The following is a 13,705-nucleotide window of genomic DNA, read 5'->3' on the forward strand; positions in this document are numbered from 1 at the left end:
CAGAAAAATCTACTTGAGTACAGTAACGAAGTATTTGTACTTCGTTACTTCCCATCTCTGTCTGTAGATTATGAGGGATTACAATGGCAGCAAATGAAACAGCGCTTATTATTTCCGTTAAAATGATTCTCTCTCTGTTAAGTTTGAGAAAGAAAATGAAGGCTACGTTTTAGAAACAAAAATGTTCAATTCAGTTTTGGATTTACAAGAAGGAGACACAAATATGAAACCAAACATTTTAATGATAACATTTAAACTTGTTGGTGGAGTTAGAATGCTAAATTTGCAAACACAGCAGAAGATTGCCCTGTTTTACTGTTTTCAATTTGCATATTCAGGTAAGACTTTGTTTTAAATAGCTGGTTTTAAATTGTATCTGAATATTGCAACGCCCTGATGGTTTCATTTCCTAATTAAGAGTCAAACCATTTTCTTTGTTCTTTCATCTCCTTCCAACACTGACAGCTCCAATGCCAGTTATGTTACTTAAATATGTCTTTATGCTTCTATCCTCTATTATATTTCCCCTTTCATGACTTTAATCGCTTTGATATGTGCTTCATATGTCACGATAATATGCTCAACTTCCTGAGTAACATCTTAAATCACGTGAAGGAAATGTTAAGTATTTTACCACCGCATGTATTTCATAAACAGCCTACTTGCTCTCAGAGGATTTGTACACACAATTAGCATTCTGATTTAAAAAAAAAAAAAAAAAAAAAAAAAAAAAAATATACTGAGTGACGAAGGTGGTTAGAAATCCTTATAAGTAAATTAAAATGATTAGATATGGCAATATATCTTTGTATATTAGGTTCTAACACAATAATATATGTATTCCAATATAAGGCTAAGGACTACTGTGTGCGTGGTTCAAAGTTATATTGGGAAAACTTCCTCTCAAGACATTCCTCTCAAAAACAGGGTTGTTTTGACTACCACATTCACCCAATGCAGTAATAGTGCAACAATTACAAAACAAGCTCTAGATAAAACATAGAGCACATTTTCCACAATAACTACATATTTACATGTTGTAGACACTGTAATAAACACAGAAAAAATATGCAAAGCCTTTCACTTACTCACAGATAAATCCAGTCCAGTAAATCAAGGGGATGATGCTCAATCAAATATCTGGAGGTTGTGTGACTTCTTTACCAGAGGGCAGGCCTTGTATACAAATGTAGGACCCAATAGCATTGTGAGACCAAAAAACAGGACCCAATTTGCAGGCGATGAAACAGACTGAAAATTTTTTATCGTTATCTCCCTTTCATCTCCCCTTTTATCTCATCTTTCTTTCATCTTTTCTCCTTTTTTCTGTTTTTCCTTTCCTGTTCTATTTACATTGCAGTGTCCATATAATTTGTAATACTCCCTGCATGAATTATAATAAAGCTATTTTTATGCATAAATCAAGCGGAACATTGTGGCGATAGCCCTACTGCTCCACTTGTGAAAGCAAACTCTGTAGGGCTCTCTTTTTGATAATTATTCTTATTGCCACATTGCCAGACAGGGCATTGTAAAAAAAACAAGAAAAAAACACTGGTGTAGTTATATCAGTGTTCTGAGACACAGGCGGGGTCAGCACTGGCAGAATTGTCTCATTTCTGTAACCAGCATTTACTTCCACATTGACTTACACTCGGTTCATCTTCAAGATAGTCAACCTCTGCAGAAGCTTGCCCATATCCTGTGGGGTGAAGGGGGCATTTTGCACTGACTTGTTGTTCACTGCGGTGTGATCACAATTTGTGAATGTTAAAGGCAAAGGGCTCCTTTTCTCAGGTTACATCCATGTACTTGAACATTTGGGATTTTCTGAGTGGGTATAACAGATTTTGTGAAAATCTTAGAGGCTCAAACTTACATTCTGATCCTGGTCCTGAAACACAAATTATGACCAGTAGCAATTGTATTACAGAGATCTGAAGTTCAATTTTTAAGGATGCAGAATATTAATTTTAGATAGAAGTAATACTATTTTTGTTTATCTGAGAATGTCACCCCAATACACATTAAGGGGGAAGAGTGATGTAATTTGTACTGGTAAGAATAAAAAAAAAATAGACCAGACAAGGCAGAAACTATCCAACCTTCTCACTAAAAACTTGTTTGAAGAAGTTGTCATATTTGTTAATAAGGTCAAGCTTTCACAACCTTAAAAAAAAAAAATAAAGACAAAAAGCTAAATTTAACAAATTAAAACAGAAAGCAGTGTTTAAACAAGATAGCAACATGACTCAGGAGCAAGCCTCCAACATGGAGGTCCAGGACAAGTGGGTCAAAAACCCACCTAGCAGACCACTGACAAAACCAGAAATGGATGTACTGAGTAAAGGCTAAATCGGCCATCAGGAACAATAACCTGGCTGAAACAGAGGGAAAGCAGCTCAGAATGAAGGTAACAGCTACCCTGTCCAACACCAAACCACCTCTTTCCAACCTCACACCACAGGAAATGAAAGCCATAACATCCCTGAGCCAGGACCAAAGCATCACCATATTACCAGCAGACAAAGGAAGATGCACCGTAGTCCTCAACACCTCAGACTACCAAGACAAAATTATCACTACTGAACGACACTAACACGTATGAATCCTTGAAAATAGATCCAACATATGCCTACAAAAAGAAAATAATAGACGCAAACAACTTGAAAAAGACAGGTAATTAACAGTACAGTCTATTTTATATTATACCCAGGGGAGGGAATTCCTTGCTTATATAGACTCCCAAAACTTCATAAGGAAGGAACACCGCTTAGGCCCATTGTCAGCAGCATCAACTCAGTAACATACAACATTGCTAAACAGCTTACTAATAGACACATCCATTTGGTTGACCACAACATCAAATTCACCAGAGAGGATGGCGAGGACAAGAAACTACCTTTTCTGGACTGTTTGTTGAGCATGGAAGGAAATGGAAGCCTCAACATTGAAGTATATAGGAAACCTACTCACACAGACCAGTATCTTCTTTTGGACTCACACCACCCACTGGAAAACCAACTCTCAGTCATCAGAAACTTACAACACCGAGCAGAACATGTCCCTACTAAAACAGAAGGGATGCACAAAGAACAGAAACACATCAAATATGCTCTCCAAACCCCAAATTGGGTGTTTATCAAATCAGCAAGGACATCCAAAAGACACACAGCAGAAGATAGCGGTGAGAAAATTAAACGCTAAAACATCACAATCCCTTATGTTGCTGGAGTCTCTGAAAAACTCAAGAGGATTTTCTCCAAACACAAAATCCCAGTACATTTCAAACTAAACAAGACCCTTAAACAGAGGCTAGTGCATCCTAAAAATAAAACCCCAAGACCCAATATGAGCGGAGTGGTATTTGCTGTTCAGTGCAGTGAGGAATGCTCTGATCTTTATATTGGAGAAACCAAACAACCTCTCCACATACACATGGCCCAACACAGAAGAGCGGCCTCCTCTGGACAAGACTCTGCCGTACATCTACACCTTGTGGACAAAGGACATTCTTTTGAGGACCAGAATGTTCACATTTTGGGCAAAGGAAATATGCGGTTTGAGAGGGGTGTGAAGGAAGCCATCTATGTTAAGAGAGAAAAAGAAACCTTTAACAGAGGTGGTGGACTCAGATTCCAGTTTCCAAAAACTTACAATTCAGTTATTGAGTTAATTGCTTCCAGGTATCACCACAACCCCCACCCTATCACAGAGGAACAAAGCACCTCCTCTCTTCTGATAGGTGAACAATCCCGCCTTTAACGACGACCTTTCACAATCATAGACAGGTTTCAGATATTACAGGCTAACAATGGAACAGAACGGACCACTCGTCAGTTTCAATTTGCATGTTTCCAAGCAACACCAGGTCTTGTCTATTTAAAGCCTCAAACTCACTGCGAATCCAGACATTTGAATTGAGAAAGCTTCCTGGACGGGAAGCGAAATGTCTTCGAACCTTGGAAACCAAGTCCAGTGGATTGTTTTTTTAAATTATTATGTAATAAGAATTAGAACTTGGACAAACTTTAAGTCTAAGTCTGACAGCAGTTCAGTGTCAAAAATCAACCAGAATGACAGGGTACAGAAACATGCTAAGCAGTAAGAGCAGTGACACATACAGTTATGTTGGCCGGTATTTACTAACTACAAAACAATCATCCACAACTAGAGCTTAGTCTGGGTATGTTGGCCAGTCAGTAGAGCCCAACTTATAGGCGGGGACATTAAAAATACTCAGAACAATTTAGGGCTTCAGCCGGTGTTCTGTTAGAACAGTATACGCTGTCAGATTGGTATACAGTACATTGTTCTGATATGCAGATGCGTACATGCGCAGCAGAGAATTATTCCCACAATGAATTTAAGCAGCAGTGTACTGACCAGTTAAAACATGTTTAATAACTTTAAAAAAAGAGAAATCAGCTTGTATAATACTGTTATTTCTGGGAAGTTGAAACAGCCAGAGAAATTAGTCAATATTAATGTAAAATAAGTTACTTTAGTAGTAATAAAAATGTGTGTGCTGGAATTTTAATTTGGTTACATCTTGTTTTTATGTTTAAAACCATTGAAAACATTCGCTGTGGTTTATATTGTGACATAATTAATTGAGGTTAGATAAAAACTAAGCGTATGCTGATCTGACAGCATGATAAAGAAAAACATTTTTTTTCAATATCCTGCCAATATCAGTTATTTTTAAAATGTATTATTTGATACTGCAGCGCACCGTGAAAGCAGCTGGGAAGATCCTCGGTGTCCCCCTCCCCTCTCTATTGGACATTTATCACTCCCGCCTCACCCGCAGAGCCACCAGGATCGCAGGTGACCCCACTCACCCCGCCAACAATGTCTTCACCTTGCTGCCGTCCGGGAGGAGGCTGCAGAGTCTCCGGGCCAGAACCAGTAGGCTAAGAGACAGCTTCTTCCATCAGGCAGTGAGGATGCTCAATTCCCTCCCTGCCCTGCCCCCCTTCGCCCCTCCCTGACCCCCCAATATCCCCATCCTCCACTACTTTCCACCACTCTCCCCTGGACTGCTACTCTATGCACTATTTGCACCATTCACACTACTGTTTACATATTAATATTTTAATATTTATTTTATATCTTAGGTTTTTATTTTCGTGCTATGGCTCATTTAATACATATATATATATATATATATATTTATATTTTATTATGCACCGTGGGGTTGAGGGGATGGAAATTTCATCTGTGTTGTATGTTTCATGTAGCACATTTGACAATAAAGTTGAGTTGAGTTGAGTTGATCTGAAATATTGTAAACTTTTCTCCCCCTTTACTTTCAGGTGTACACATCCTACAGTTTATGGGTTGCTGTGAGATGGATGACTACAAAAGTCAGCCTTTTAGTTTCGTACGGGCTGGTTTTAATGGAGAAGACCTTATGACATTTGATATCAATAGCTCGGCATGGATTCCTCAAAGTGATCAAGCGGTCTCAATTAAACAGAGATTGGACCTTGACAAAGAATTTACCAAACTGGCTCATTACATTTTCACCATAGAATGCCCAATAGTGCTGAGTGAGTTCCTAAAAATTTGGGCACATCAACACACAGGTATAATACAGTTGTTTGTGTGCTTTTGCTTTTTTTTTGAGAAATACCAAAAAATGTAATGTACTTGAAATAGTTTTCTTTTGGGAAAAAAGTTTATGTTTTTATTAAGTTTCAAACTGAAACAAAACAGCCGCTTAGACAATAAACAGACGTTTCCTGGTTTAATTTAAAGGTTAAAAATAAAATATATTAAAGCTAACATAATTTAACAACCAATAAATATTTACACTTTTTATAAAATTTAATGTAATAAAAATCATTGTAAGATGCTGATATAATTAATGAAACCCTTACATATTCTATTTTTGAACTCTGGTTTGCTACACCAATATTCAGACAGCCTTCAACCTACGGATGTCTTTATGCGACAAATTTGATTAGAGCCTTCCTCATAAGAACCAGGAAAACAACAAGTTACAAAAATGTAATGAACGGGTGAAGGACTCCATAAAAAAATCTAAAACATATGCACATGTGTACATTTGCATGTGTCACACAGAGTAAATGTGAATAAATAATGTCTTTTTGTTGAATTCTTTGAGGTGGTCTGTGCCTATATGTCTTGTCATGCAAGAACTGTTGGAGTCTGCATAGCTCCTGAGCTCTAGATAGGAACATTGCTATGTCTGTATGCTTAATTAGCTATCAATGGGAAGCATTTTTCTTCTTTTGCTTGCTTTCTTTCTTACTGTCCCAGCTATTCAGACAGCACTCATCATGCTGACTGAGATGATGAGCACCATTGTAGCTATTGTGTCCTTACTGATCTGATGAATTCGGATGGACCCTTTAAGGATGAATTTCCGGTGAGAGCTGGATCTAATAGTGGCACTTTTGGTGGCAGCTGGAGAATAGTAGTGGCACTTCGAACAGCACTTTCACTGGCATGCGAATAACACAAGGTGTCACTAAGCCAAAAGGCAACCTGCCGCACTTCTGATGTTTATGGGTTAATGGTTTGACAATAGACGCCTGCAATAGACTACTTCCAAATAATCACATTTTATTTATATTATATCTAATAAAGGCTTGTAAAACTGTTGCCATCCTCTGGCACATTGTGGCAGCTGCAGCGGCATGCCACTGGAACAATGTGTCACTAAGCCGGCAGGCCACCTGCCACACTTCTTTTTCTGTTTATTGGCAAAATTTTGGATTTTAGGGTTATTTAATGCCAGTTCTAAACATTTTTAAACAACTTCATGAAACAGTTACAAGGTAACTGTTTGTGACAGTGGTTTGAACTGTGATAAGAAAATCTAATGTGAAAATACGGTGTCACTCTTATAAAGACAGTGGCTGTTGAGTGCAACGAAAATGAATGATAGTGTCAGAGGATGCCAGGACGCTACAAAGATGCCAGACCAGCTGTAAAAGCCTTCAACATCCCACGGCGACTGCTACTGTTTTCGTGGAAGCAATGTTGATTTTTGGCAATTGATTGAGTTATTGCTTTTGAATCAATAAGTGTTAGTTCCAAAATATACAGTGACTGTATCCTTAAGACGTAAACTAGGCCTATATGTCCTAATAGCATGGTATGTATAGGACGTAAAGGATGGCAAAAACTCACTGCACAAACAGTCAGCTTATTACACAGTCTAAGAGCTTAATGAGAGTGGTTACCGACAAAAAAAAAAAAAATTATTAAAAACACCCTGGTACTTGGTAGAATTCTCTGACTACGAAGATGCACCAGTGCCACCGGAAGTGCCACTAAAAAATGCCGCTGTGATCATGGAAATCAGTGGGAGGCTGTTTGGCACCAGCTCCAGTAGCCTGGCATTACATTGAAATTAAGTGGCAGGTGTCACTGCCTTTGTTCCTGTGCCACAGCAGGACATAAGAATTGGTGCCAGGCTATCTGGCACCTCCTCCAGAGCTGTGGCAGGTGCCACGATTTTAACCTGGTGTCTCTCTAATTTCTGTAGCTCATACAAATATGTAATGTGCTGATGTTTAGTCTTGCTCATTAGTAGAAACATTCTATATATAAACACACCTATTAGCTGGGCCACAGATCATGTGCACTAATTCAAGATACTGAAGTGACCTAAGGGTGAACCTGTCAAACATCTGGCTAGACATTTATAACAGACTTAAAAGTAAACATATCTTCGCCTCCATCCTTACAGAACATGAGCACTTAATTACAGAAATGAGCTGGGGGATAATCTGTTCTTTCCATAATGCTGTCCCAACTCTGTCATTGTCCCCCATCCTCCGGTCAGTCCTGCTAATCAGAATCTTTGATTAAGTTCTACATTTATTCTTGGGATCCACCAGTTAGTTCACATTTCTAATGTATGCTAGAGCATCTAGAAGGCTTCTTCTGCCATTACTACTAACAAGGCCTTAGAAATTAATTTAGTTTTCTATACTATTTAGCGTTTTGGAGCTAACTGGATGATAATCCAGATACTTCATTATTTTCACATTTGATATCCACGTTTTAAAGACCAAAGGAAAATAAATCACTTGTTTTATCTTCTTTAAAAAGTACAATGGAATATTTTTGCATATGGATTACACAAAATTAAACCGCTTTGACCATTGGTAACTGTATTAATTTGAATATATTCAGTTATAAAAAGGTTATAAAAATTATAACCAGTTATAAAAATTACACATGTAATATCAGAATCAATGTTAATCAATATTTATTTATTGTACTCATATAGCAAAACTGCCCAGTAAAATCATTTGGTTATTTTGATTCATAGTAGCAATGGTAGTCTTTTTTTTTTTTTTTTTTTTTTGTAATCGAAAAAAACACTCATTTGAATTGACATTTTTTTACAGTATGTAAATAAATACAACCTGTTTTTAAAATTAATAAAAAGATTATTTGCTGTGAGATGCTGGGTTGATATCAATCAGTGAATAAAATACTAATACATTAAATTGTTACAATGACAGACACTTAACCTTTACATACTTCTATGAATAAATCTTCCACATGGAATCTTTTTTTATTTCCATCTCTCCATCAACAGTTCTTCCTAAAGTGTATCTCCTCCAGAAGACCCCCTCCTCTCCAGTGAGCTGTCATGCTACAGGTTTCTACCCAGAGAGCGCTGAGATGTTCTGGAGGAGGAGTGAAGAGGAGATTCATGAAGGTGTAGAACATGGAGAGATCCTCCCAAACCATGATGAAACATTCCAGATGGAGACTGTGCTGAATGTCTCATTATTTCCACTCAAAGATTGGGGGAAATACGACTGTGTCTTTCAGCTCTATGGTGTCAGCAACGACATCATCATCCCTCTGGATAAGACAATTATTAAAACCAATCAGCGTAAGTGGGAAATAATAGATGTCATGTTTTTATGTTTAGGATGTTCGTCTTTTCTTTAATATTTAGGTGACGAACTACAGGATTTTTTTGCTTTTTTTTCATATTAAATTTTTCATTATGGAAGATTGTTCCTTTAGATTGGAATTTGAAAACAAAATTACTCAAATACAACAGTTTTGAGCCTAAAGCTATAACAAGAAAAGCAAAGCTTAGTAGAAACAGGATGTTATTCCAGAGGGTCACCATATAGAATGGATTTATTTTGTGCATGCATTGGATTTATTTTGTGCTTACACAATTTTTCATCAATCTGCTACAAATACTAATAGAGAATCCTTTGTTCCTAAGGTAATCATAATGAAAATCAAAGATGAAATTAAGCAATGCCATAAGTTAACAGATCTTTGCCCATTTTTGTCTGCCATGTTTCCTATTTATGCAACATTAGCTGTAGTATTTTGTTCTTCACAGAAGAGTCCTTTAACCCAGCTGCCCCTATAGCTGCTTCCTTGGTGTTTGTTGTTCTCATCATCATAGCAGTTATTGGATACATTACTTGCAAGAAGAAAGGTAAGAAAGGGCATGAAAAAAATAACATTTCACGATGAAAAAGTAAAACTACTTTAAATGGAAAATGTAACTGTTGCTTGTTTTTTTACTATGTTGTCAGACTACCTTAAATTGCCTAAAACTTTTTACTCTGTTTACCTCAGCATTGTGTTTCTAACCCTACAGATTCTTACAACAGCACGGAACAATCAGAGCATCCGAATCAAGTAATCTGACGTATAACCACTGTTTGGTCTCAAGAAATATTGATATCAAATGTTCTTATAGCAAGACTGTGAGTATATTAATGCTCCCAGTGGGCTGTGGATCTTATCCTTTAATCTAACAGAACAGTACCTAGAAAAAACACCTTGGATTAGGGAAATCTCTAGTGTAAATAAAAACATTATACTGAAATTCAGTTATTGTGCTAAAAAAAAATGCTTTGTGATGGTTCAGTAAAATAAATCTTATATAATTAACAACTTGAAAAGTGTTTCATTCTTGATCTGCATGAACTAAAAATATTTTTACTGAAACCCCTGGGATTTAAAGCCCCAGGATTTGGATTACCCAGATGATAAAAATCCTTGGCATTGTTGTCAAAAACAGTTGCTAAATGTCTCAGCTCACTGACCACTTCATTGTACAGTAGGTAGCCATGTTTGTTGTGACTGTGGCTGCTAACCAACAAATGGGGAGAAATTGAGCCCTTAAGACACACCCCTCCTCATTTGCATAATGAGGCAGAAATGTATACAGAAATGTAAATATGACAGACAGAAATAAATAGCATTGAAGAAATAGATAGGGTAAAAAAATACCAAGGAAGATTAAACCAGACAAAATATTATAACATGTACATAAATAAATACTTAAAGAAATAAGTAATAAATGAATACAATTGAAGAATATAATGGACAGTAAATAAATAAGGTAATTATTACAAAGGCAAATAAACAAAGAAGCTAATAATAAATGAATACAATTGAAGAATATAAGGGACAGTAAATAAATAAGGTAATTATTACAAAGGCGAATAAATAAAGAAGCTAATTAAAAGAGATTCATACATTTATATCTCTCTGTATNAAATATATATATATATATATATATATATATATATATATATATATATATATATACCCAATATTTCCTTGCGCTTGCCCAAATGACCTACCGGTAAAGATCGCGGTTGTGCACTCAGAGAATTAAGACTCAGCCCATGTCCGCTTTAACGGTGAGAAAGCGTATAAAACTAACAGTAGTAAATAAGTCAAATCATTTCTTGGGAAAGAAAAGGGGAATATGTCAACTGTAACATTATACTGTTAAAGCAGCTTTTAGTGTGTTTTTGACATAGTTCTGTAGCTAACTGGATGAGTTGGTGATTGTTTATAGCTTGTCAATTTTCAGACATGAAGACAAAAGTCCACAGACATCTCTTCTTATTTTAAGAAGAATTACAGCAGAAGCAGAGAAAGAGATGACAGGGGAGCAACAGATAACCAGTGAGGAGGAGCAGAAGAAGAGAAGGAGGAGAAGCAGGAGGAAAAGGAGAAGAGAGAGAGAGAGGGAGGAGGGGGGAGAGGAGCAGGAGGAGAAGGAGAAGAGAGAGGAGAAGGAGGATGGAGGAGAGAAACAGATCAAGCAGCATGATGAGGACACAGAGGCAGCATTAGTAAAGAACAGTGATGAGGAAAAGCATCAAACAGCAGCAGACCAGGGACAGTCAGTACCTTAGATGACAGAAGCCTGGCAGAACTCAGTGAAAGCAGGTGTTCCACCTCTTCCTGGACCAGCAGTCATTTTTTGTTTTCAAAAAATGAATAAATGTACAACTTATTTCAAATATAAATAAAACACAACTATTGCTCACTCAAAATGTTAACTGGTCTATGTCTGTGCACATTAGATCAGTACTAACATTAATAATCACACAATAAGTCAAAAGGAGTAGGTGTTTACTTAGATCTTTATGATAGTTTTCCACGGGCAGTTTTACCACAGCAGTAGAATAAAACCCTGAAATTATGTTTCTGTGTGCCACCCCAAGAATTTAAGAGGCCCATCTGTCCACCACTGTGAAACATTTCTGGAGGCGAGCCTGATTCTACTAGCTTCTGACCCTGGACCTGTCTTCTGACTTCGGCCTTGGATTTCCCTTCTGGACTTGTTTGCTGCTCTGCGTCGGCTGGCGCCCGCTCGCTCTCTAGGAACTCTGTGGGCGTCACCCGCCGCAACTGCGGTCTAACCTCCGTCCTGAATTAAGCTGTGTTCTCCGCGAACGGACTGAACTTTGAATCAGGTCAGTGACTTAGCTCCAAGTCGTATTCAGCTCCTCATCCAGTCACTGACCTGTATTCTCCTATCCCTGCAGAGATCCATCCCGCAGCAAACGAGCAGCCCCGTGCTCCTGTTAGTTAAAATAAACGTTTTGAACTTTCCCATTGCCTGTCTCGCCTTGAATTGTGGGTCCAACATTCTGAGATCATTACAAGGATGGGTCCTCCGTACTTTTACCTTCAATGGTGAATTGTAAATCCACTTTAAAAAAAAGAGAGAAAACTGGAAAAATTTTAAATAAATAGCTGTGGGTTTTTTTTTCTCTAACATGATAATGTGTCAGTGCTTAGCATTGCCTTGTTGCTACCATGTGTAATCCTGAAGGAAAGCTGGCTTATATGAAAACAGCAGTTACAGACTTAGGATCCAGATTAGGGCTCCATCCAAATTGGGAAAAATTGTATAAATACTTAACCCAAGGCACAAATATATCAGCAGTCACTATGATATGTGCTATCTGAAATAGGCTGGCAGTAAAGAAGAAGGTAGAAAGAGGAAGCAAGATACTTCCTATGGAAATTCATTAAGCATAGAGACCTTCTGATCTTCCTATCCACTGCATAGGAGCTTTAGGTCACACACACTTCTTTGTATGACATGAGATTGATGCACAGCCTATTGCACAGAGTTTAACTAAACTAAATTATTTCTTCATGTGTACTGGAGTAGCACATGCAAATAATCACCTTCAATTGTTCAATTGTTTGTGATCTTATTATAGGAAACGTAAGCATTTTGAAGGGATGTTTAGATATAACATGATCTAATGTGTTTATCTTAAGCTCTGAAATGATATAGTCTTTTACTCTTAAATTATTGCATGACTGAAAGAATATAACAATACCAAGGAATGAGTAAAGCCTAAATTTGTAAGATTACATTGATGTTAAAAATTGTCTAGAACAGGGTCTTTGCTCCATCCATCCTGATAAAGTTTTACAAGGCCAATAAAAACCATATAATTCCGAAGTCTCTTGTACATGAAAAGAAGAACACAATAGGCTTCTTTCTAAACTGTGTGTATGCCTGCTAGCTGAAAGGCTCGGCTAAACTGCCTGTTGATAAGAGTTCTGCACAATGTGGATTCATTTTAATTGTGTCAGACAAGCTGTGTTAATCTACTAAAGAGAAGAAAGAGTACTACAATATAATAGCTGCAAAAGAATTAAAAAGTTTGGCTTTAGATTTTTGTTTTGAAAAGTTCTTACTGATCAGTGAAAAACAAAGTTGTTTTATACATGGTGCTTCTTGATTGCATCCACTGATAATGCACCAGGGTAAAACTGTACACAATAATAGTAATGAATTGAGATTAAATTAATAAAAATATAAACATCTTGTAAGAATAATTGTCAAATTTGATTAATTTGATTTCAGGTGTTGAAAACTCTTCGTCACATGAAATTATTGCTTAGTGTTTAGCAAGATACAAAATCTGAATTATTTAGGGTAAAGTAAAATGTCTTTGTAAAGTAAAGTAAAGTTGTGCTGGTTTTAGTATTTTTACAAAATTCTTGACAAGAGAAACTATGTGGGAACAGAGAAGTAGAGCAGATGATTATTCAGTTTTGTTAATTTCCAACTGAACTAAATTATTTAAGAATGTGGTTTATTTAAGAGCAATGCAGTCATGTTATCAATTGTATTAGTTTTTAAATACAAAGAGAAAGTTAATTATTTTAGAAACAACAACTAAAGGTATTTTTACACATAAATCCCATCCCAAGATGCGTCTGCTTTTTTCTGGCCTATTTCTGGTTGTTTTTAAATTTACTTATCAGGCTATGTTACTGTAACCCTGGGAAATGTGCTTTTAAACTGTTTGTTTTAAAGTTAAATTCAATTCAGTTTATTTATACAGTCAGAATACACAAGACTTGTCACCTCAAGGCACTTTGCAGAGGCAGTACAGTCAAACTG

The 13,705-nt window shown here is 36.8% G+C and overlaps 1 protein-coding gene across 1 annotated transcript; it reads left to right on the plus strand.

Moving 5' to 3' along the window:
• Window positions 1–2,247: 2,247 nt before the first annotated feature.
• Window positions 2,248–8,960, plus strand: LOC107104916 (T-cell surface glycoprotein CD1c-like). Its single transcript, XM_015405033.1, has 5 exons — window positions 2,248–2,337; window positions 4,731–4,911; window positions 5,319–5,591; window positions 8,588–8,894; window positions 8,957–8,960. The coding sequence occupies exons 1-5, from the start codon at window positions 2,248–2,250 to the stop codon at window positions 8,958–8,960; spliced, it is 855 nt and encodes a 284-aa protein (XP_015260519.1).
• Window positions 8,961–13,705: the final 4,745 nt, after the last annotated feature.

The sequence above is a fragment of the Cyprinodon variegatus genome, unplaced genomic scaffold (assembly GCF_000732505.1).
Source record: "Cyprinodon variegatus isolate N-32 unplaced genomic scaffold, C_variegatus-1.0 Scaffold1951, whole genome shotgun sequence".
NCBI classification, from domain to species: domain Eukaryota; kingdom Metazoa; phylum Chordata; class Actinopteri; order Cyprinodontiformes; family Cyprinodontidae; genus Cyprinodon; species Cyprinodon variegatus.

Excerpts from the sequence above, each read along its gene's own strand:
- LOC107104916 (XM_015405033.1), top strand. The coding sequence starts at position 2,248 with ATGACTCAGGAGCAAGCCTCCAACATGGAGGTCCAGGACAAGTGGGTC. Across the intron at positions 4,912-5,318 it reads GAGTCTCCGGGCCAGAACCA|GTGTACACATCCTACAGTTT; the intron begins GTAGGCTAAGAG and ends CTTTACTTTCAG. Across the intron at positions 5,592-8,587 it reads TTGGGCACATCAACACACAG|TTCTTCCTAAAGTGTATCTC; the intron begins GTATAATACAGT and ends CTCCATCAACAG.